This window comes from Monodon monoceros, unplaced genomic scaffold (assembly GCF_005190385.1).
Source record: "Monodon monoceros isolate NGI ecotype Baffin Bay Population unplaced genomic scaffold, NGI_Narwhal_1 Super_Scaffold_2, whole genome shotgun sequence".
Taxonomy (NCBI): domain Eukaryota; kingdom Metazoa; phylum Chordata; class Mammalia; order Artiodactyla; family Monodontidae; genus Monodon; species Monodon monoceros.
In genome coordinates this window covers 31040480-31064875 of record NW_021703776.1, presented here as the reverse complement: position 1 = coordinate 31064875, position 24396 = coordinate 31040480, and the positions used below count along the sequence as shown (strand labels likewise).

At 39.3% G+C, this 24396-nt stretch overlaps 1 protein-coding gene across 5 annotated transcripts in view; it reads right to left on the bottom strand.

Moving 5' to 3' along the window:
* RAPGEF5 (Rap guanine nucleotide exchange factor 5) overlaps window positions 1–24396 on the bottom strand; it is a 223346-nt gene that overhangs the window by 135058 nt on the left and 63892 nt on the right. For all 5 annotated transcript variants that reach the window (XR_003795161.1, XM_029233224.1, XM_029233225.1 and 2 more), the window contains exon 7: window positions 6373–6421. Coding sequence is in view for 4 of the 5 variants with exons in the window: in XM_029233224.1 (XP_029089057.1) it covers window positions 6373–6421 (49 nt within the window). In the remaining variant the exon portion in view is untranslated. The remainder of the gene's footprint in view (window positions 1–6372; window positions 6422–24396) is intronic.

Sequence of the window (24396 nt, the reverse complement as noted above, 5' to 3'; positions counted from 1 at the left end):
AAGCTTGACTTCATTAAAATAAAAAGCTTCTGCTCTTTCAAAGGCAATGTGAAGAGAATGAGAATACCAGCCACAGACTGGGAGAAAACATTTGCAAAATATATCTGAAAAAATGACGGTTATCTAAAATACACAAAGAACTCTTATAACTCAACAGCAGTAAGAAAACAAGCAACCTGACTAAAAAATAGGTCAAAGACCTTAATAGGCACCTCACCAAAGACGATATAAAGATAATAAATAAGCACATGAAAAGATGTTTCATAGCATATATCATCAAGAAAATGCAAAGTAAAACAACAAAATGTGCAACACTGACAACAACAAACACAGGTGAAGATATGGAGCAACAGGAATGCTCATTCACTGCTGGTGGGAATGCAGAATAGTAGAGCCAGAAGATAGTTTAGAAGAAGTTTGGCAACTTCTTACAAAACTCAACATACTCTTACCATACGATCCAGAAATCACACTCCTTGCTATTTACCCAAAGTAGTGGAAAACTATGTGTTCGTGGGTGTGTAGTTGAAACCTGCACACTGATGTTTATAGCAGCTTTAGTCATAATTGCCAAAACTTGGAAGCAACCAAGATGTCCTTCAGGAGGTGAACAAATACATAAACTGTGGTACATCCAGACAATGGACTATTATTCAGTGCTAAATAGAAATGATCTATCAAGCCATTAAAAGACATGGATGAACCCTAAAGGCCTATTATTATTGAGTGAAGAAAGCCAATCTGAAAAGGCTACATACTGTATGATTCCAACTACGTGACATTCTGGAAAAGGCAAAAACTATGGAGACAGTAACAAGATGAGTGATTGCCAGGGGATGGGAGTAGAGAGGCACAAACAGGTAGAGGAGAGGGGATTTTTAGGGCAGTGAAATTATCCTGTGTGACACTATAATGATAAATACATGTCATTATACATTAGTCCAAACCCATAAAATGTACAATACCAAGAGTGAACCCTAAAGTAAACTAAGGACTGTGGGTGATACTGATGTGTCAATGTAGATTAATGATTATAACAAATGTACCCCTCTGAGATGACGGCAGTAAGTGGGCTGTGCATGTTGGGGCAGGGGGGATATGGGAACTCTGTGTACTTTCTGCTCAATTTTTCTGTGACCTTACAACTGCTCTAAAACGTAAAGTTTATTTTTTTATACAGTGTCATGAAAGACAAAGAATGAGAAACCGTCACAAAATAAGAAGAGTATAACTTTAAAAAAAAAGTTAAATCATAATAGTAACCAAAACTACAAGATACCAAAATATACATCAAGCAAAAAAATGTACAAAGCTTTACGGAGAAAGTTTTAAGACAGTACTGAAGATCTGAAAACAATGGAACGATATCCTAGGTTCATGAATGCAAATACTTATCTCCAAAGTGTCAAATTTATCTGATGACCTATAAATTCAATACACGTTAAGAAATCCCTATAGGGGTTTTCATGGAACTTGACAAAATAAAGCTATGAAGAAAACAGAACAATAAGAAGAAACTTGCTTTACCCCTTAATCCCCCAAAAGTCTTCTTATAGTGTTGGTTACTGAAACAGGAAAGTGTAGTCAAAGGAATAAATAGATCAAAGGAATACAGAGACCAGAAATAAATTCAAGCATATATATATATAAACTTTATATATGATAGAGTCAGCATCATATCCAATGAACACTACTGGGGTAACTGGTTTAGCATAAGGAAAGCATAAAACTGGATTTCTACCTGACACCATATACTAAAATAAATTCCAGATGACTTGAAGTCTTAGACATGAAAAACAAAATTTTAACACCCTCCATACCAAGCTACTGACCTAGCAATCCATTTTTAGTAACTTATTATGAGAAATTAATTGGTAAAGGGCAAAAAGATATATACAAGAATATATCTTCGAGCCCTTCTATTATCATTCATAATAGGAAAACTATTAAAACCTTAAACATACAACAAACAATTAGTTAATAAGTTGTATGGTATCAATATAAACATACAACAGCTAACAAAAATGATACAGAGCTGTATTAGTGCATGAAAATGAATCCTATAAAAAGTGGATTTATAGACACAGTAATCAAGGCTAGTACTGATGGATACCAATGGAGTCTGTTCAGTGGAACAGAACAGAGAATCCAGAAATACACCCACAAAAATATGGCCAACATATTTTTGACAAAGGTGCAAAAGCAATTCAATGGAAGAAAAGATGGTCTTTTCAATAAATGGTGCTAGAAAAATTAGACATTCATAAGCCAAAACAAACACAGAAGAATCTTGACATAAGTCTCACATCTTACATAAAAACTAACTCAAAATGGATCATGAACTCAAATATAAAACATAAAACTATAACAACTTTTAAGGAAGAAAAAGACGCAGGAGAAAATCTTTGGCATCTGGGACTAGACAAAGACTTAACCCAAAGACATGATCCATTAAAAAATATTAATAAATTGGACTTCACCAAAATTAGAAACTTTTGCTCTGTGAAAGACTTTGATAAGAAAATGAAAAGACAGGCTATAGACTGGGAGAAAATACTTGCCTAAGGATTGCTATCTAGAATAAAGAAATCTCAAAACTCAACAGTAAAGAAAAACCCTCAAACAATCCAATTAGAAAATGGGCAAAAGACATGAACAGACATTTCACAAAGAAGACATTCGGATGACAAATAAACACATGAAAAGATGTTCAATATTACTAGCCATTAGGGCAATGCATACTAAAACTACAGTGAGATGTCACTACACACCTATTAGAATGGTTAAAATTTTTAAAAATAGCGACAACATCAAATGCTGGCAAGGATGCAAGAACCTACATCACATATACGTTGCTAGTGAGAATGTAAAATGGTTCAGCCACTCTGGAAAACAATTTGGCAGTTTCTTAAAAAACAAAACATGCAGGGCTTCCCTGGTGGCGCAGTGGTTGGGAGTCTGCCTGCCGATGCGGGGGACACAGGTTCATGCCCTGGTCCGGGAAGATCCCACATGCCGCGGAGCAGCTGGGCCCGTGAGCCACGGCCGCTGGGCCTGCGCGTCCGGAGCCTGTGCTCCACAACGGGAGAGGCCACAGCAGTGGGAGGCCCGCATACCGCAAAAAACAAAAACAAAAACAAAACATGCAATTACCAAACAATCCAGCAATTGTACTCCTGGGCATTTAGTCCAGAGAAATAAAGACTTACATTCACACAAGGACTTACACATGTAGTTTTATTCATAATGACCCAAACTGGAAACAACCCCAATGCCCTTCATGGGTGAATGGTTACATATAGTGTAGCACTTTCATATGATGGAATACTATTCAGTTATAAAAAGGAATAACCACTGATATACACAACAACCTGAATAAATCTCCAGAGAACTATGGCAAGTGAAAAGAGCCACTCCTACAGGGTTACATACTGTATGATTCCATTTAACTAATATTTTTGAAATGACAAAATTATAGAAATAGAGAACAGATTGCTAATTGCAGAGGTTAAAGAGGAAACAGAGGTAGGAGGAAAGTTAGTGTAGCTATAAAAGACAAACACGGAAGATCCTTACAGTGATGTAAATGTTTTGTATCAATGTCAATATCCTGACTGTGACACTGTACTTGAGTTTCACAGGATGTTACCATTGGGGGGAGCTGGGTAAAGGGAACGTGTCATCCCTTATCATTTATTACAACTGCATGTGAATATACAATTATCACAAAATAAAAGAGGACATGTAAAAAATTATCACTTTTATAAAACTGCATATATTATATATAAAATATCTACATATTAATAGAGAAATATCTGTAAATACATACAGAAAAGAGTATTATTGGTTATCTCTGTTGGTGAGATGATGGGTGATTTTTCAACTTCTTCTTCATACATTCATGTATTACCAAAGTTTTTCAATGACTATGCTATACTAATAAGAAAAAAATGAAGCTATTTTCATTATGATAAAGACAAGTAATACAGGCTCATTGCACACACTTTTTTCCACTGAACATTTTACTGTATTAATTCTTTGAAATATCATTTAAAAAACTATTTAACATTCCATTTCATTGATCAATTTTACCATTTCTCTATTATGGGAACTTAAGGGTTGTTTCTAATTTCTTACTGTTAAAATAAGCAATGAAATAGGTTTCTTCTACCTGAATCTTCACATGCGTCTCTGATCACGCCCAAAGCTAGCCCTCCAATCATGGAGTTACTGGCTTATAGAGTAACTATGCTAGAACGCACTGAAAAGTGGCTTTTCTGAAAAACTAGGAATTTATGTCCCCATCCTCGGTGCATTTGTGTTTCACTCTGTCCCTGAGAGGTTGCCAGTGTAGTATTCACACTCCAAGCTCCACAGATGAAATGAGTGAGGAAAACAGACATGTTAACGTCATGGCGTAATAAAGTCAACTTCATACCAGTCTTTTACTTTGCACAAGCTACTGTGTGTGGGTCTTGCTTACTCCTCTTCATTTCTCTTCACCTCCAGAAAGTTCAAACTTCTTAGCCTGACACCCAAAACCTGCCTCTTTCTGCCTCATTCACTTGGCTGCAGCCACTCTCACATCCTTGCTGTTCCTCAAACTCATTTCACACACCTCTGCCCAGGGTTCTTGTCCGGACGTCCACAAGGTTCACCCCTCAGTGACTTCACGTCTTTGCTCAAATGTGCCCTACTAGGGGCCTTCCCATCCCACGCTGTGTAAATTAGCAACCCCCTTCTCCAGCCCCATCTGTATTTACTTGCTCTGTTTTTCTCCAGCAATGACAAGAGAATATGTTTTTACATTTTTTTTTTTTTTTTTGCGGTACGCGGGCCTCTCACTGTTGTGGCCTCTCCCGTTGCGGAGCACAGGCTCCGGACGCGCAGGCTCAGCGGCCATGGCTCACGGGCCCAGCCGGTCCGCGGCATGTGGGACCTTCCCGGACCGGGGCACGAACCCGCGTCCCCTGCATCGGCAGGCGGACTCTCAACCACTGCGCCACCAGGGAAGCCCAAGAATATATGTTTTTGATTATTTCCCCAACTTTTTCCGAAACTTAAGAAAAAAATTTTTTAACCCCTATCCTCCAAGGCACTGTCATCCCAACTCATACAGACTGTAAGTTTTGTCTCCTCATGTTTACAGGAACCACCATCAGCTCTAGCACAAGTTATTTTTAAGACTTCCCTCCTACAACCTTTATACTGGTGTCCTTTCTCCATCTTGGCCTCCACCTATGCAGATACCCATGATCTAATCCCCGTTCTTGGAGGAGCCCTTTTCACACTGCCCGAGCTCTGTGGGTCCAGATTACTGCTCCTTGCGTCTCTTCTCCACCACCCTTACAGCACCCAGTCTCTGCATCCTCTACATCAGCCAAATCAACAAAGATCTAGTATAAACACAATAAGCTACTTCATACTAAGGTGTGCTTGATTCCAGAGGTCACTGAGAGAAAAGCAAATTTTTACAGTTTCTAGCTAGAAAAAGGAAGATGTAAAATATATGATTTCTGTTCTGAAGACATTTCTGTTCCACTTATTTCTTCAAACTTTGGCAACTCTTTGATTTTGTCATAGTCCAGTCTTCACCTGAAAAGTCTTACTCTAGTTTAACATCTAGTTTAACATTATCTAAGTCTTATTCTAGTTGAACATTAATGTTAAACTAGAACAAGACTTTAGCAGCGACCTCCTGCCTCTGAACAGCAAAGGATGCCTCCTCCTGACACTCCTCCTTTCAAAGCAAGTTTTTTTCTACCTCATTGACTCTCTATTTCATATCGAATTTCAGCAGAGCCTGGCTTTCTCTCCTCAAGATGTATCTGAAAGCTCCCTTTTCCTTTCCACTTCTTTACATCCACAGATTGTTTCCTAAGGTATTAGGAATCAGATCCATACAATCAGTCCCTATGGAAAACGCTTGCTATTAAATGTTATGAGACAATTCAATTATTTTTATAAGAAGCTACTTTGAGATGAAAAATATAAAAAAAGAGACCACCATTATGTTATTTAGTTTCCTCTGTCATTATGATAGGTAATGCAATGTGGTTTGCTTTCTTTTCCTGGGTACCTAGACTTTTTCCATGCTTGCAGTGGACTACAAACATATTTTTAATTTTTAATTTCACTTTTCCATGAAGTATGAAATAAAGCAAGGCAGTGTATATCTAGTTTTAAAGAACTAGATATACACCTGTGCTATTTTGATGGTAGGATAAATAATTTTTAAAACATAATGGAGATACTTTTCTGCATTTTATACCAAAGCTTCCTGAGATACATTCAACTGCTCACAACCACAGGACATGTGAAATATCCCCAAAGAATCAGAACCTTCCTCCAGCCCCATGAAAGACTACTCACCAGACTTCCTTGCTTTCAAAGCAATAACAGCTGCTAGCTCTCTCTGCACCTAATAAAATATTAGGGGGAAAAACCAAATTAGAATAAGAAAAATGTAGCTTTGTTTTTAGATATGCAACCAAAGTTAAGAGCTGTTGCATTAAGTTTGCTGCCATGTTTTTGTTTGTTTTTAATAATATGGAAAAACCTCTGCATAGGAATTTTAGGCCAATCCTCATAGAATCTGATGGACTTACTTTAAAGAGAAATTAAACAGTTGCCAGAATGTACACATTGGAAAACATTGGTACTTATGCCATGATGATAAGTACCGCAAAAACACAACTGTGTAACATTCAGAAATAATGCAAATAAATTATTAAAACAGGCAAAATACTGTGGCAAAGATATTAAATATTCTTTATCTCTCAAAGATTCTAGTTTATAGAGAAATTCTAGAAAAATTGAGGTAGGTGATCCTAGTTTAATTTGACCTCTGTTTGAATACAATGAAGGATCACTTGAGGCCTCACAGGTGTACAGCAACCATTTCAGATATTATGCTGCATAAAAGCAAGTGCTATCAACACACAGGGCAGGTGAAATGGGGATAGGCAAGATGACCTTTAATACCCTAAGTGCCTTAAACCTCACTCATTTGTCCAGATTTTTGCTTGCTTACTCTCTCTCTCTCTCTCTCTCCCCCCAACACATATGCTTAAATCCTTTCTCAAAAACATTCTCAAAGAGTAACATAAAACAGAGACCAAAGAAGATAACCACAGTCACTTTCAAAGATAACATGGAAAAAAAAAAGATAACACGGGGATAATCTTTGGGAAATCTATGTTTGATAGCAAAAAATTTTCATAATAAGCAAGCTCATTCCTCTTCAGGACACAATCTTTTAAGCTTAGAAGAGTGTGAGAGTGAGTGTGTGTGTGTGTGTGTGTGTGTGTGTGTGTTTGCAGGGGTGGTGATACTGAGTTTGGAAGGGTCCTGCAGCTTACTATACTAATGACATTTTTAAAGGCAGAGCATGAAAGCTCAATGTTAAAGATTTGATATTGAAATCAATCTAATTTACATTGATGTACGTGAAGGCAAAAGTAGCCCAGTGAGTCACTGGGACTCTGTTTAGGACCAATTTCACAATGACCAGGGTATCATCATCCCTGAAGCAGGCAGCTTCCCCGCCCCCGCCCCCGCTATACTGCTTTACTGCCGTGCTTTCCCTGGCTGGCTAGTATGAGTGCCATTCAAAAGGGTATATATACTCCTGATTTAACTGATTCGTCGATTCCTTAAGACTTTCTCAGGAAAATTATATTGTAATCAGAAGATAATCCGTCCCTTTCTAACCGTGGGAGTCTGAGACCCAAAAATACTCATGAGTAGAAGAATTTATAGTTGAAGAACTTATGGGGGAAAAGAGAGCTGGGGGAGACAGGAGTGATGATTAATCAGAGGAAAGCCTTTATAAATACTTGTATGTGTAGTAATAAAACAGCAACAAAATAAAATATAAATTAGTGCCTATTTTATATATTTGAAATTACGTGTAAGGTTTATCATAGTAACAGCATCTCTCTTCAGAATTTTCCTCTGTTACAGTGTCACAAATGTTTGGGGGTAGACAAAGATGCAGATTAGAAACACTCACTGGGACCTTGTGGGTGGCTTCCTGATTTTATGAGCTTCTAGGGAAGACTCCACTGTGGCTCAGAGACAGGAAAAAAGCAGAGATGGAAAAGGATGCAGAAGGTGGATCACTTAATTTGCATACAGAGGATCAAGAACTGTCTTCTCCACCCTCCATCAGTTTTCCATACTTGATATTCTCGTCATGAGAGCTTCAGTTTTTCTTTCTCAAATTAGAAATAAGGCTCAAAATAGAAATAGCTCAGAAAAGGAAACTGTTATATTCCCAAAACTGTATAAAACTACATCTTTTCAAAGATTTGGTACAGAAAGAAAGGGAGAAAGGGGATGAGAAAGAAACCAACATAGCACTTTTTGGGAAGCCAAGAAGATGAGAGATGAGCAGTGAGAAAGAGAAGAACTTCACAGTTAAAGTTACAAGGAACCTAAGCTTTTTCCTTTTTTTGTATTTTTCCACATAAAGTAAATGAGATTATTCTACGGTACTACACTACATCCCCTGAACATCTGCAGTCAGGGAAGACATAAAAGTGTTATGTTTCTGCCCCCGAGGGAAACTGTTCCTGACCAAAACCCCAAGGGTAGGTTATTCTTCCTCCAAAACACAAAGGGGGAAGAACAGACCAAGCAAAACACAAACTGGGTAAGATCCCGTTAGAGGCTCCTAGAGCATCTTCCCCGCACTTTTTTTTTTTTTTTTTTTAAACACACAAGCAATGATGTAATTCATCATTTTCAATTGTGACTAATGCCTGTCTTCTGGGCAGAAGCTCCTCCAAGGCAGCCATCTTTTCATCACACTATCCAGGGCCATCAACACCCATTCAGTGATCCACAGGAGGTGGATGCAGAGGTAACCTTAAGAGAACAGAGACAGAACCTAGGGGAGAGAAAAAGCTGCCTGAGGAAGGACAAGGAAATCCAAAGGGAAGGCAGTCCCCAGTAAGAAGGGACTCGCAGCAGAAATCTTCAGAACATATTAGAAGGACTCAAAGCCTCCTTTAGCAAATAACTGTTAGGTTTATACTGAAAACTAAAACTTTGAACAACTGCAGAAACAGGGACTAGAATTTTCATTAAGCACCAATAAGGGACCTGTTGGCACTGAAAAAGAAATATAACACTCCAGCACCGGTCAAGTCTTCAGGTGTCTGAAATTCTGGCCCACATTTTGATTAACAACCCAGAGCAAAAACCATCCTGCTGAGATGCTCCTGAATTCCTAACATTCAGGAACTGGTTAAGATAATAAATATGTGTTGCTTTAAACCATTAAATTTGGCGGTAGTTTGTTACGCTGAAAAGTCTTTTAGAGATGATTATTTTTTCTACTTGATCTACTTGTGTTGTTGGTTAACATAAGTTTCTCTCAACGTGACAGAAGTGGAACCCTCTTCTCAGATCAGTTTCAAAAAAAAATGTAGACATATAGAGCCAAGAGCCATGTTCTGACATTCGCCATTGTTTTTATTTAATGCGGGTGCTAAACCACTGCCTAGGAAATTAGAAGAAATGCATTGTTCTTAATCTGACAGGAAGTACATTATTACACTGGTCTTCCCTATTACAAGCCTTCCCTACTATGATCTGAACCCTTGAGGCTAGATGTATTCCAGAATTCAACATTTTATATAGTTCAGAAAGGTACCCTATCTAGGGCACACCCTCAGTGAGGTCTTGGGCAGTAACTTATAATAAGAAATCAGACACATTAATATTTCTGCGGGGACACATTAAAGGCAGGAGCCCACTGTGCCCCCCTTTGCCTGGCAAAGTAATAAAGCTATCCTTTTCTATTTCACCCCCCACCAAAAAAAATTTTCTGCAATGAAATGTATGATTATTCATACTAAATGGGATAAAGACAGACTAGGAAAGGCCTCTGGATTTTCTACTAAATATATTCAGTTTAGGTTAGATTTTTGCCACCAAGTAAGTTATGAAACCCTATTCTTTTTCAGGGCTTTTATATTTCAGAGCTGTCAATAATGGATTGTAAACCTCTATTAACGTTACACTAAAAGTTTCTCCCCATCTTTTTCTCTTGGATCTTCTTGTCAAATACCTATGTAGTCAGTACGTTTTGTCTACCAAGAAATGCTTTCTTTAAATAGCTTGGATTTTCATGTATTTCAAACCTGACTGCACATGAGAATCACTTGGGGAGCTTTAAAAAAACAATTGATACCTGGGCCCCAACTAAATCAGAATCTCTGGGGAAGAGGTCCAGCCAACAGTATTTGCTGCTGCTGCTGTTTCCATGTTCCCTAAGTGATTCTATCTAGGTTGTATCCAGGGTTGAGAAGCACTGCTCTACTTAATAAGATATCTTAGTTTCCCCAAGACTCAACCTTCTAATCTTATAATCATTTCAACTGACAATCAATCTTTACTTTTTATTTTGTTCTCCTCTAATTTAATTCATTTGTAAAGGAACATGGCCTTCACTGTGTTTTAGGTATTAAATTATGATATAATCCAATCAAATGATAAGATTCAGTTACTACATCAGCAGTTTGACAGACACGATCTACTCAAGCACAAGGAAAACTGCAAGGGAGCTTTTTAAGAAGCTTAAACTTTAAAACATAGTTTACTCAGTATAAAAAGAACCATGTAACTCAAAACACATCTGCAGTTTCGGGTATATTTGCTCTTGTGAATATTTAAAGAGAGGATAATTAAGGGACTGATAAAACACATCTATAATTTTTCTCTCTCCTCTGGGTACTCACCAGCAATTTTAAAATGTTTTAAAATGCTGAAATGTTTTGGCTTTCTATCTTCAATAACCAGCAGGACTGTTCACAAAATAGCCCTGAAATTCAACAAGAATCAGAGCCAGTCTTAGTTCCAGTATTTTGTCTTTTTTCTCTGGCACTTTATAGTGCCTTCAGCCTCAAAATACAAATGCTCGAAAAGGTGTTTTGCATCAGTACAAGACTCAAGAGGCAACAGGAAGTGTCAAATGCAAACCCTGAGCGCCAGGGATCACGTGCATGGGAGAGGTTAACTGAGAAGACATGGCAGGCTTCCTGGAGGAACAGACCCTTGAAAACCAAGCGTGAAGCTGGATGGAAAGTCAGCAAAGGTCATTGTGGGAGGACAGATCAACAGTGGCAAAAGTCTTACCTAACCACAGGGCCATTCTTAAAAACTAATTTTAAATAGGATCATGAATTCACAAATTCCCTAAAGGTTTTTAGTAAATCTATTAATCTTAGAAACATTTAAATGTTGATACCATGACAGAAATGTTTTTAAAACACAGAACCCATTTTCTCAATTACCTAAATTAAATGTAAGAAGAAACACAAGCCAATACTCTTCCCTGTTTTATTCCCAAATGCACTTACTTTTAAAACACTATAAAATCTTAAGATACTATGGACTTAAAGAATTCTAGAAAAATAAATAACTATGCTTCTCAAAGCCATCAACGTATTTTTGGATAAGACACAAACTGAGCAGTGATGGTGGCTAGACTTCTGTCCTATGAAGGAATAACCATGGGCTCAGTAACAATTTTCTTTGTTCCTTGGAGGCCTGTTTTCCTATTTCCAAGTTCATTATTTTGTTCTGAAGAGTTAATATTGCCACAAGAATGACACATGGATAAACTTGTGATTGCCTGTTAATGTCAACCAATAATTAGAAAATTAAGAAAGTTATTTATTTATCTGTCTAGACAGTACTGCTCTCCATCTAATAGTTTACTTAACAAATAGTTCTTTTCCTAATAATTGCTCTCGCCATATCGAAGATGTGTTTGCTAAGCATGCTGGAATGATTAAATATGCTTATGCTTATTCATGTATTTCAAGGCTATTAGGGATATTTTTAAAATTTCATATAGACATTGTTGAACACATACAGATATGCCTATTCATTTTATTATAACTTAGACAACAGCTGACCATTCAAAGACTAATACATATATAGAAGTGTCCTGAAACTAACAAAATAAAGTGGAATAAAGTCCTACACGCAGGTTTTTTAAGTCTGGTATTTAAGTCTGCTATGCATACATACATCTACTATGAGACAGATTCACATGAAAAAGATGTGATAATTTTTAGTTGATCATAAGCATGATATAAGTTAACAATGGAAACGTGATTATCTAGAAGTGGATAACAATGTTTTTAGGAATATTACTAAAATAACATTCAGGTCAGCAAAAAATGATGGACTCCAGAGAAATCAACATCTGGATTGTATTCGGTTTGAAGTACCATTTGTTTAGGTTTAGGAGGAGTCGAGAGCATCCAAAGGAGGACGACCACAGGGTGGTCACCTCCTTGTAGGCAGTGAGATGGATGGAGCAGTCTTCATCTACCTTGTCCTCTCTGCAGGGTTTGGCAGGTTACCCACCCCCCTCTTCTTGACCACTGGGATTCCATGACACCATATGCTCCAGGCTTTTCTCTTTTCTCTCTGACTGCTACTTCTCTTCTCCCAAGGCTTCCCTTTCCTCTGTCTTGGTTTTGATGATCCTCAGTGATCTATCCTTAGCCCTCTAGACCTTCTTCTCTTTCCGTTCATTCTCTCTAGGCAACCTCATTTACTCACAAGGCTTCAGTTATATCTGCACCTCCAGGGCCCAAAAGTCTCATATCCATCCACCTCCAAGACCTAAATGTCCCACTAGCAGCTCAAACTCAACATTTCCAAATGTGAAGTCACAGTCTCACCACTTTCCTCCACCCCATAAATCTGCTCCACGGCCCATACCCCCAGTCAGTGAATGGTACCACCATGTACCCAGGGTCTCAAGCCAAGAAGTGAGGTATCCTTGATTTAGCTCAGCCCACCATCTTCTCCCAACTCAGACCGCTGTCTCTCATTTATCTCTCTTCATACCACATCATATATTATATAAGATATAATCTTGTATCTCTCGCTAAAAAACTCTTCAAAGACTTCCCATGACACCAAGACAGAGTCCAATGTCTAATATTGCATATATAGTATTCTTTTCATCTGGTCTTCAGTATCATCTATTTCCATACCTCTTCTTAAAATCCATGTCTTTAAAAAAAAAAAAATCCATGTTCCAGCCTTAGTAAAATAGAACACTTGCAATTCTATGAACGCACCATGGTCTTTCTTTGCTCTGAGACTTGCCACGTGCTCTTCTGTCTGGAATGCCTGCCCACCTCCCCACTTTGTGTGGCTGTCACTTACTTGTCCTTCAGGTCCCAGCCTAGCTGTCGTCTTCTCATGAGTCCCCCACCTCCCCCAATGGAGTGAAGTTCTCCCTGTTTATTCTCTGATAGCATTCTATATGTACCTCAGTTGTAGCACTACCACATGCTAGTGAAATCTCCTCTTTAGCTGAGGGTCTCCAACAGTAGACTGCAAGCCCACTGAAATAGACTCCTTTACTCATCGTTCTGACCATGACTCCTAGTACCACTCCTGACACGTATTTGTGATCAGGAATGCAAGTCAAGTGTTCGCAGTTGCTACTGAGAGCAGAAGACTTAGGGGGAGCATGATCGTTAGCTTCAAATATTTGAAAGGGTGAGGGTAAAGTTCAGAACAGTGGAGAGAAGCTGCAGAAAGGCATGTTTTAGCCCTACGAACATTCAAATAATCAGAGCTATCACAGTGGAAATGGTCTACTACGTGAGGTTCAACAGAAGATGCTTTACAAGGGAAGGTAGATATCAGAAGCACCCCGACCAAGGGTTTGTTCTAAAGATTTGTTTTATGACCGCCTCCTATCCAAATCATCCACTATAAAAAGAGAACAAGCGTGAGCCTCCTGGGAGAAGCCATATCTGTCAGCCTGCAGTTGAACAGGTGGTGATGTTATAGCAATCTAATCTACCCAACAGAGATAGAGGGAGTGCAAATCTTAACAAACAGATGAAAAATAACTGTTGGAGTCCATTCCTTCCTGTGGAAATCTCCTAAATTTCATGGCACAAAGAACAGGAGAAGCTATAGATGTACTGGCTGAATAAAATCTGAAAAGAGCAAGCAAATGACACTGACATCTTTTCAAAAGAGCAGGTGTATCTGCTCCTTCAGCCTTCAAAGCTGCTCTTACAATTCTTGATACAGCAATTTCCCCAAAGCCCTAACTGCTGATCAACATGAATTTTTTGACAAATAAAAATTTCATATATATGAAAAGTGTTTTAAGGAAACAAGTATACATTGGACATTCTGGGTTTTGCTATAACAATGAAATAAAACATTGATTATGCGTACATCATTAAATTTAAAATATTTTTTTGTCTCAAGTTACTTTTTTCCATTTTCTGGTAAGACCAGAGTATTTTCAATCTGTGTCACATTTAAATGATTCTTCAATAGATTTATATGATATAATGTATTTAACAAAGTATCTTTAAAGACAATATAATTTGCAAACTCATGTCTTAGTATGTCTTTTATTTCATATTATATGTCATTCCTTACATGTCTTTTCTCAGTCATCGTGCTCTTTGGAACTAAGTTTCTAAACTGTACCAAGAGTATAAGTTCAACACTAGACATTCTAGGGATCTTCTACGGTAAGGATCTCCCATCTGTAGGGGTAGGTCCTATAGAACCTTGCAGGGATGTGATATTAGAAACTCTTGCATTGGCATGAATCCAGATCAACTAAGACTCTTTCCAACTAGACAGTCTATCTACAAAAACCGCTAACACAGGAGGGCTTCCCGGAAGAACAAGATTCAGAACGCAAGATCCAAAAGCCTAAAACAGGACTAGGAAATCTCCTATGCCAACCTTGAGAGAAATTCTGGGATTCTGTTTGTTGAGGCTGAATCACAGCTCTCCACCCCACAGCATAGGACTGCTGTGAACATTAAATGAGTTAATACCTATAAAACATCTGGGAATGGTGCCTGAAACAGTAAGTACTATCTGAGTGTTAGCTATCAGCATCACATTACTGTAAGTAATATAGTTGAGCTTAACAATACATTATAAGAGCAAAGTCCAATCTCTAGTTGCTTTAATATTTCATATGTTTGAGACCCTTTTTCCCACCTAAATTTTGACCTCCCTGACAACCAGTAATGCTTCTGCTTATAATATTCCACCTACATGGCCCCCACATTGCAACTAGCATAAAAGGGACTGATGTTTCACCGAAAAGTTGTGAACAGTGCCTACAGTGCTTGTACTTCTAAAAGCTTTAAAAATAAGCTTTGAGATTTCCACAGAATTCCGAAGCTTTTACAGATGTGTGAAAGACAGACTTCAGCTTTAAAAATTCACTTTGAAACTTCAGAGGGATCAACTGACCAGCTGTGGCCTGGCAGCTTTTGACATCTGAGACATAACTGCTGATGAATGAATCAAGGGATTGCAAATACGTATTCAACAAGGAGCGTGTATTAATTTGGTATTTCTGCCGTAGCAAATCACTACCCGTTTAGCAGCTTAAGAAAGAGGACATCCATTTATCATCTCATATTTCCATAGGTCAGGAGTCAAGGGACAGCACGGCTCAACTGGATCCTCTGCTTAGAGACTCATGAGGCCAAAAACCAAGGCATGGGTAGGTCAGGGTTCCCTACTAGAGGCTTTGGGAGAGAATTCCAAGTGCATGCAGGTTGTTGGCAGAACCTGGTTCCTGCTTCTGTAGGACTGAGGTGCCCATTTCCTTTCTGGTTGTCACCTGGCACCTGCCCTTGGTTCCTAGAGGCCTCTCTCTGATCTTTGCACGTGGACTCCTACTTCTCAGAGCCAGTGACACCACGCTGAATCCTTCTCACGCTTAGGCTTTTTCTTTACTCTCTCTTCTGCTGTTTCTCTTCGATGCCTACCAGAGCAAGGTCTTTGGATTACACTGGGTCCATGCGGACAATCCAGGTCTGCAGCCTTACTTATATCTGCAAAGTACCTTTTACCACGTAATGTAATATTTACAGGTGCCAAGCAGCACATTCATCTTTGGGACCATTCTACCTACCACAGAATGACAACAAAGATCCTCAGAGCCCCCCTGAAAAGCTAGCCCTCAACACCTGTTAAGGGTTTCATAGTAACATGTTAAGAGAGTCTAGTCCTGGAACATGATTTAACTGGTGTAACATCTTTACCAGGGCACACCTCTGAGTTCACACAATGGAACCTGAAGACTTGAGAACCAGTCTGAATAAATTTCTAAATTACTAAACCATGCAGCCATGTTTACACTATTTAATGATTCCTAACAGGTTAAAAATTAAAATGCTGTTTAACATAACTTCATAGGTTTCATTTTCTAAACTTCTTCAAATAAGGAGGGAACTCTATATACTACTATACATAAAATGGATAACTACTGAGAACCTACTGTGTAACACAGGGAACTCAATGCTCTGTGGTTACCTAAATGGGAAGGAAATCTAAAAAAGAGTGGTTATATGTATACGTATAACTGATTCACTTTGCTGTACAGCAGAAACTAACACAACACTGTAAAGCAACTATATTCCAATTAAAAAAAAAAAAGGGAACGCTATAATCAAATCCCAAACACAACCGGTTGAGACCTATTCAGTAACTATGAAGTATTTTAAGTGAAGATAATAGAGACAATTGCTTTTTGAACCCTAAATTATTATTTTTAATTAATGTGGACTCTCAAATGCTTTATCTCTCCAAATGCTTTATCTCTCCAATGGAAATGACAGTACACTCTGCTATCGAGGCTGAAATGTGACAGTGCATGAAAAGCATGAGCAGAATGCCTGCACAAGGTAAGAACTCAGCAAAAATCACCCATTCTTTGCCTTTTACCCAGATCTCACTTGGTCTTCTGAACAACAGGCTAATAAATTAACATCTGCGAGCAAGTTTCCTCAATAATTTTCCCACACAGAAGTTCACCTCTGGGACTTCCCTGGTGGCGCATTGATTAAGAATCCACCTGCCAAAGCAGGGGACACGGGTTCGACCCCTGGCCCGGGAAGATCCCACATGCTGCGGAGCAACTAAGCCTGTGCGCCACAACTACTGAGCCTGCGCTCTAGAGCCCTCAAGCCACAACTACTGAGCCCATGCGCCACAATTACTGAAGCCCACGCGCCTAGAGCCCATTCTCCCCAACTACTGAGCCCACGCACTGCAACTACTGAAGCCCACATGCTCTAGGGCCCGCGTGCCACAACTACAGAGCCTGTGTGCTGCAACAGCTGAAGCCTGTGCGCCTAGAGCCCATGCTCCGCAACAAGAGAAGACACTGCAATGAGAAGCCCGCGCACTGCAACAAAAGAGTAGCCCCCGCTCGCCACAACTAGAGAAAGCCTGCACGCAGCAACGAAGATGCAGCGCAGCCCAAAAAAAAAAAAAAAGGTTCATCTCTGTGTTGTTTACAATAGAAAAGATGGAAAATAACCACAATGTTTAAAAATCAGGGGATGATAAATCCATGGAATGGGGTACCATGAACCCCTACAAATGTTGTAGGAGGTACTGTTAACACTGAAAATATATTAAGTGAAAAGAACAGACCGCAAAATAAAATGGTCATTTTTTTTTACACATTTTACAAAAAATATACACGCAAGAAAAATAACCTAGAAAGTAACAAACACTAAAGTGTTAATAATGAGTTATTTATAAGTGGTTTCATTCTGGGCATCTTTTTTATTCTGGAATTTTAAAAAGTTATTAAGTCTTTATATTCAAGTTAATCCAAAATGTCAGATAAACTTTTAAAATTTGCAAAGTATAATCCACAGTAATGACAACTCACTACCAAATCTACCACCCTTTTTTTTTTTTTTTTTTTTTTTCCGGTACGCGGGCCTCTCACTGTTGTGGCCTCTCCCGTTGCGGAGCACAGGCTCCGGACGCGCAGGCTCAGTGGCCATGGCTCACGGGCCCAGCCGCTCTGCGGCATGTGGGATCTTCCCGGACCGGGGCACGAACCCGCGTCCCCTGCATCGGCAGGCGGACTCTCAACCACTGCGCCAGCAGGGAAGCCCTTACCACCCTTTTGACACTTACAAATATAGAAATAGAATTCACCCAATTTCTACGCAGTATCCACATAAAATTTCCTTATATTCTGATTTTTACAACATAAAATAACAAACTAATTTAAAATCTACCTTATTCCATCACCACCGAAAACTCAAGTAGTTTTCACTTTTTTATATGCCTCCTGGTCCTGCTTCACATATGGACATACTATTTAAAGCTATGCCATTGAGTTAAGTATGCAAAATTACATTTCATCTAAGCAGCAATAAGAAGTTCTATTTTAAACAAGTGCACAAAGAAGAAACCCAACACGAAATATTCATGGATCACCTTTTAAAGCTCCTTCCACTTCCCTCAGATAGGGTTTCACAGGAACACTTCACAAACCCATAACTGCAAATATACAATTTTTTTGGACTTTTAAATTTTTTAAACTGAATATAGTTGATTTACAATGTTGTGTTAGTGTCAGGTATACAGCAAAGTGATTCACTTCATATATACTTTTTTCAGATTATTTTTCCCTTGTCTATATACAAACTGATAGCTAAATGATCTATTTCTATTCCTTGTCAATTAAAAATGCTTATGTTTTCTATGTGTATTGCAGGTAAAAATTATTATCTCCATCTTGGGAACAGATACCCAAAAAGCATAATATACTGTATATGTACGTACACACACACACACACACACACACACACACACACACACACTTCTTCCCCTATTAACAAGGGATTCATCAAGACACGTTTTATTTTTGAATGGGTTCTGCACACTGACATCTTTCTGAACTAATGCTTTTAAATAAATACCCCTACACTGGGCTCATTGCAGTAGGCAAAAGACATGTATTATGCTGTTCACCAAAACCAACTTGACAAGGCTACAGTTAAATTAGGTTACCACATGATCTGGGCATGTGCAGATGGTTTCTTTGGAAGTAGAGACAATAACTTAATAACTGTTTTAAAAAGTGGTGTGCATGTACATCTGTATCTTTCAGTATTTAGGGATCTATTCCCAGGATGAAGAAAATCACTTTGATGTATGATAGACATAGAACATATTAAGCCTTTTTTATTGACAAAGGAGAGAAAAATACCATTCAGCTCTCTGTTCACATGTTGACAATCATGGGCTTTGTGGCATGTTACTGTGAGATCCTCCCTGAGGGAAACTGAAGGAGCTTTATTTAACCAGCTCTCCAAGTGGTCCTAGAGACTTAAAAATCCACGGCCAAAGGCACCTTGAACACTGTAACAGCTGATCAGGGTAGCTCTAAAGCACAATGAGGGAAGGTACTAACAAGCACAACGGCTTCTTATGAATACCAAGAACAAGGAATACTACACCAAGAATGTGCTACAAGTCCTCTGGGGCCTTCTTAATGCTCTTTGAAACCAGAGCTGTCTTCCAGGGCCTCACTTGACACTTTCTCAAAACTCAATCTACCCGGCCCTTCCCCAAATCACATAGTAGCTCTGAAGCCACTGGAAGGGCTGGAGCCAGGCTACAATTCCACAGAAGAATTTTATGTTCCCTAAAGACAAGAAATATAAGATGTTCACAATCCTGTAGCAGCCACACAGAAGGTTAGTCATTCGCTGGCAGAGTCACTTTTATTCTCTTAACAAACATGCCCACTCAAGTCTGTGACAGACTTAGAAAATGGAGATTAACTACACTGCTTCTCCATTCCTCAGAGAGGAAGAGGCAGATAGCCAGGAAAAACGGTGAGTGGAAATTAGTATTTCAGCATTTTAAAAAACCGCATTTCTAAATGTGGCAAAATTCATCACTGGACTGTGCTCATCGGGTACTCAATGTGGCAGGTTCTCCCCACCTTCCCTAAAGTTATTTCTAGACCTAACTAACCTGACGTATCACCTCTTAAATAAGTCTCCAAAATTCTAACTCTTTAAAGATCCAGAAAAACTCAAATCCCATGCTATTTCTGCTTCCTGAACTGGTACCAATATGAACGTTTCCAATCAAAAAAAGCTGTCACCGTTATCTTCAGATACTATTGTTCAACAAGGAATTTCTCCAACGTATCAACCCAACTTGTAGATTCATCAAGAAGAACAAACTAAAGGAAACCTGGCCACCTTACACGCTTCCTGACCCGGAAAGGGTGTAGACAGAGTCCTGTGAAAGACACACCATAAAGAAAATGGTGGAAGGTTCAAGTGAAAGATTAGACATGGCGAAGGAGAGGAGTTTTAAATGACTGAAAGCAAGATGTGACAACAGGCACGTGAGGGGAATGAGATAGTTGACAAGACAGAGAATCTTGGAAAGTTGGGGTCTTTGAGATTCCTAGTATCATGCTTTTGGTGATACAAGACAATTGGTTGTTCATTAAGACTCAGTTCCTTGGGCCTCCATGAGAAGTATTTCCCAAGAGAATTCTATCTAAGGAAAAGATGACACGGGAGAAGAATCAGAGGCCCAGGGTAAGTGCAGGTCTTAGTTAATGAGAATAAAATCAGATCCTTTTTACCTGTAAAGCAGGATCCCACATAGGGAAAAAATGAGAAGATGACTTTTACTAGAAAGAATGCTAGGAAGCATGAGAGAACGAGTTCATGGTTGATGTGAAAACTGATGGAGTTATGTCCAACTTCTGGACACTGAGCAGGGAAAAACCTTTCTGCGAAGTTGACAACATGCTGCAGTTATAACCACATCTTTTTTTTTTTTTCCCTACAGAGGTGCAAAAAAAAAAAAAAAATTCCATAGCAGATCTCTTTTTCTCTAACACTTTCACCAAAAGTTATATATCTTAGTATGGCTATTGGCTTCTTGGGGCTTCATCTGCTTCAAGATCTTCTAGAACTTACAGCAGTCACCCCATTTATAATTTGGGTTTGATTGCTCAGTGGTATTTCTCAGAGGAGTGATAATATGCCCCATGAGAAGGAATTTGGAAAATACCACTAAGAGCATCAAACGCAGAGGTTCTACATTAAAGTTTGAGGAGCTGAAGAAAATAAGCAACAGGACAGAGCAGAAACGTACCAACAGAGAAATCTAAACTGCTGAAAATTATCAACTACATCAGCTTTGAGAAGGACTATGAGGGTGTAAGAGTCTCTAGTTAAATGGTTCCCGAGTATTAGATTCTGTTCTCATCCACACTGACCTCTCTTCCTAACTTCTGTATACTTGATTTGTCATTTGAATTCATCTCTCAAGATACGGCCACAAACTCTTCGCCACTACCACCGCCAGGTTCACGTTTATTGTAGACACTCAACACTGTTCCCTTCTGCCATCCAAGTGATGTCTGACTTCGCTGGACCAAGTAGCACAGAGGATCATGCCACATGCCCTACCCCTGTCCTTTTATAAACGTCACTCATATAACCATGGCATCAAATAAGCATCTAATGCGTAAAATTCACAACTGAGCCTAACTCACATCAACTCAGCGGTTTGACCGTGTGAATAAAAATCATGAATTTCACTCAGATGTTTGTGTTTTCTTATCTCTACAATTTCCATCAAGAAAATTTAGCCCGAAGTAACAGAAATAGCCCAAAATGGTTTGTTTAGGATGTTGATTTTAAGGAAGCATGAGCTAGAAGTCCAGAATCAGTTTTTATCTCCTATTTAAGGATGTCCATGTTTCCACTTCCTGTCTTTAGATGATGCCCAAGTACTTCTCAGTTCTTTAAAATGCCTCAAAGTTTAGCTTATTTCCTAAATTTACATCCTAAGAACTATGACTGTGAAAGCAATATTTCATTCACTATAAATTCTTCCCTATGTCTAGTTTATCCTGGATTGTAAAACAAGTATATAAAATCTATGTCATCAATTCTGAACACTCCTTTTGGCATATACACTGGGAGAATTCATGTTTAAAAATAAAATAAAATAATGCTCAGAACTTCAAGGACAGGAACTGGGAGACTATATCATCCAAGGGCCCTTCTTGGTCTGCCAGCTTTATCAGACTAACAGAGACTCATAGGAAATGAAGAAGAGAAGATTTTCAAGTTAACAAAATGTGTAAGATCAGAAGATATTAAAAAGGAAGCTAAGACATTAAGGCAGAAACCACATGTACTGCAGGGAAAGCCAGACGATTTTCAGATAATAATGCCCAGAGTGTTTCTGTAGACTGTACATAATGGAAGGAGCGTATTATAGCCATGTTCTTTTTCCTTAAGCTGAAAACTTCTTACAAAATTTTCTTCTTTAGGTTTTCGGATGTCAGGTGCTTGGGAGGGTGGCTCTTTCCTGAAACTCACCAGCAACGTAGCTGGAACATTTTTATTGTCCATGTTTGTGTACATTTAACAGCTGTAAGTCTGACTGAATTATCAAGACGTTTTTACTTCTATACACATTGTCTTCCTATGTTCCTTTAATATGAAAACTCACTAGTGTTTTCTTCCAGGGTAGAATTTTAGGTATTATTTTTTTAGATGACAGGACCTTTCTCTTGATTAACCTGAGACTAAGAAATAAACTTTTAAAATGAGGATTTTTTTTTTTTAAAGATAGCAACATACAGGGCTTCCCTGGTGGTGCAGTGGTTGAGAGTCCGCCCGCCTGCCAATGCAGGGGACATGGGTTCGTGCCCCGGTCCGGGAGGATCCCACATGCCGCAGAGTGGCTGGGCCCGTGAGCCATGGCCACTGAGCCTGCGCGTCCGGAGCCTGTGCTCCGCAACGGGAGAGGCCACAACAGTGAGAGGCCCGCGTACGGCAAAAAAAAAAAAAAAGATAGCAACGTACAAAACCCTGAAGTTTGAGTAAAAGGAGGTGAATATACAGGGCAGTACAGTAAACTCTATTGCGGGAAACTGCTGCCCCCTTTCCAGTGCCCCCTAATTACGCAAACCTTTTGAAGAGCACTTTAACAAGTCTGCATTACAGACGTCACTTTTGCTTTCCTTTAATGCATTTAAGGGTCATGCTAGACGATAACTGTTACTTGACTGATGTATGCAAACATCTCCCTTCCTACATGGTGTTAACAGCTAGGTAACAGAGTTTTCATACCAAAGCCAACAGGAATAACTACATTGTGAAGAGGTGAAGCACAACAGTCCCTTCATAAATGGCTTATACAACGAACAGAGGAATTTTAGAACTTAGATATTGTCTAGTCCAGCACTCAATTTGGCCAAGGTCATCGTGTTGGAGGAACTAAGAATCAAGGTCCACGTTCTCAGTTCAAAGACGGTTTCACTATTCCAGGCCGATCAGCCATCAATTAAGACGTGAATTTTTCTCCTCTACCCTTTATTCTCATTCCCACTCTAGCACCTTACCTCAGTTTACTCAGTCTTTTAGCTTGGAGATTTTTTCTAACAAGATTACCTCAACCATATACATAGCCAACACTTTGCTGTCCACCCTCCTTTTTAGAGGCTTTCTTGAATTTAACTTTCATGGTATAAACCATTCAGTATTTCCACCTCACTGTCCTCTCATCTCCCTACTGCCGTCTTATCATGGGTGCTGCCCAAGACTCCATCTTCCACTACGCTCTTCAATCGACAACCTGGACTGGTTCCCATAACTCTAGCCCTGACCTTTCTGAGTTCCAGATTCGCGCCTCCAGGTGTTTCCCGAATATTTTTACATCCTTATGTCCTCAAAATCAGTGTGTGCAAAATTACGTCATCTCTCCTTCCATGCATTTTACTCAGTTTCCTAAGAGTATCCTCACTTTTCCATTCGGTTATCTGACTCCTCCTCTACATGTACCTGTCCTACTGATTTTTGTTTTGTTTTGTTTTGTTTTTGCGGTACATGGGCCTCTCACTGTTGTGGCCTCTTCCGTTGCGGAGCACAGGCTCCGGACACACAGGCTCAGCGGCCATGGCTCACGGGCGCAGCTGCTCCGCAGCATGTGGGATCTTCCCGGACCGGGGCACGAACCCGTGTCCCCTGCATCGGCAGGCGGACTCTCAACCACTGCGCCGCCAGGGAAGCCCTGTCCTACTGATTTTTAAAAACTTCTTTATGCTCCTTTTTGAACTTTTTCTTTTGGTTCCCCCCAAAACCTCCAGAAACTATAATAGGTTTTCATCAGCCTCTCAACCAGTCTCCCCATCTCCAACTCATCTTCTTGTTTCTTAAATGTCTGCTTCATCATGTTAATCTGTTGTTCAAAAAGTCTTTCACTTTTCTCTATTAGGTGCTTCCTCTGTAACCAGATGGGTCTACTATTTTCCCACTGTATTTTCCCATTCCTCTGCCTGCACACAATAAATCCTACAGCTAGAGTACACATCCTTTGTCACCTGTTCACATCCTGATTGCCTTCAATGATGGTTCAAGCCCCGTCTCTTCACTGAAGCTCTCTGCTACGGTTCTTGGACTTACTATCTATACACCATGATTTCTGATGCTCAATTGCCAGCTGTTTCATAGGTTAACTTTTTTTTTTTTTTTTTTTTGCGGTACGCGGGCCTCTCAC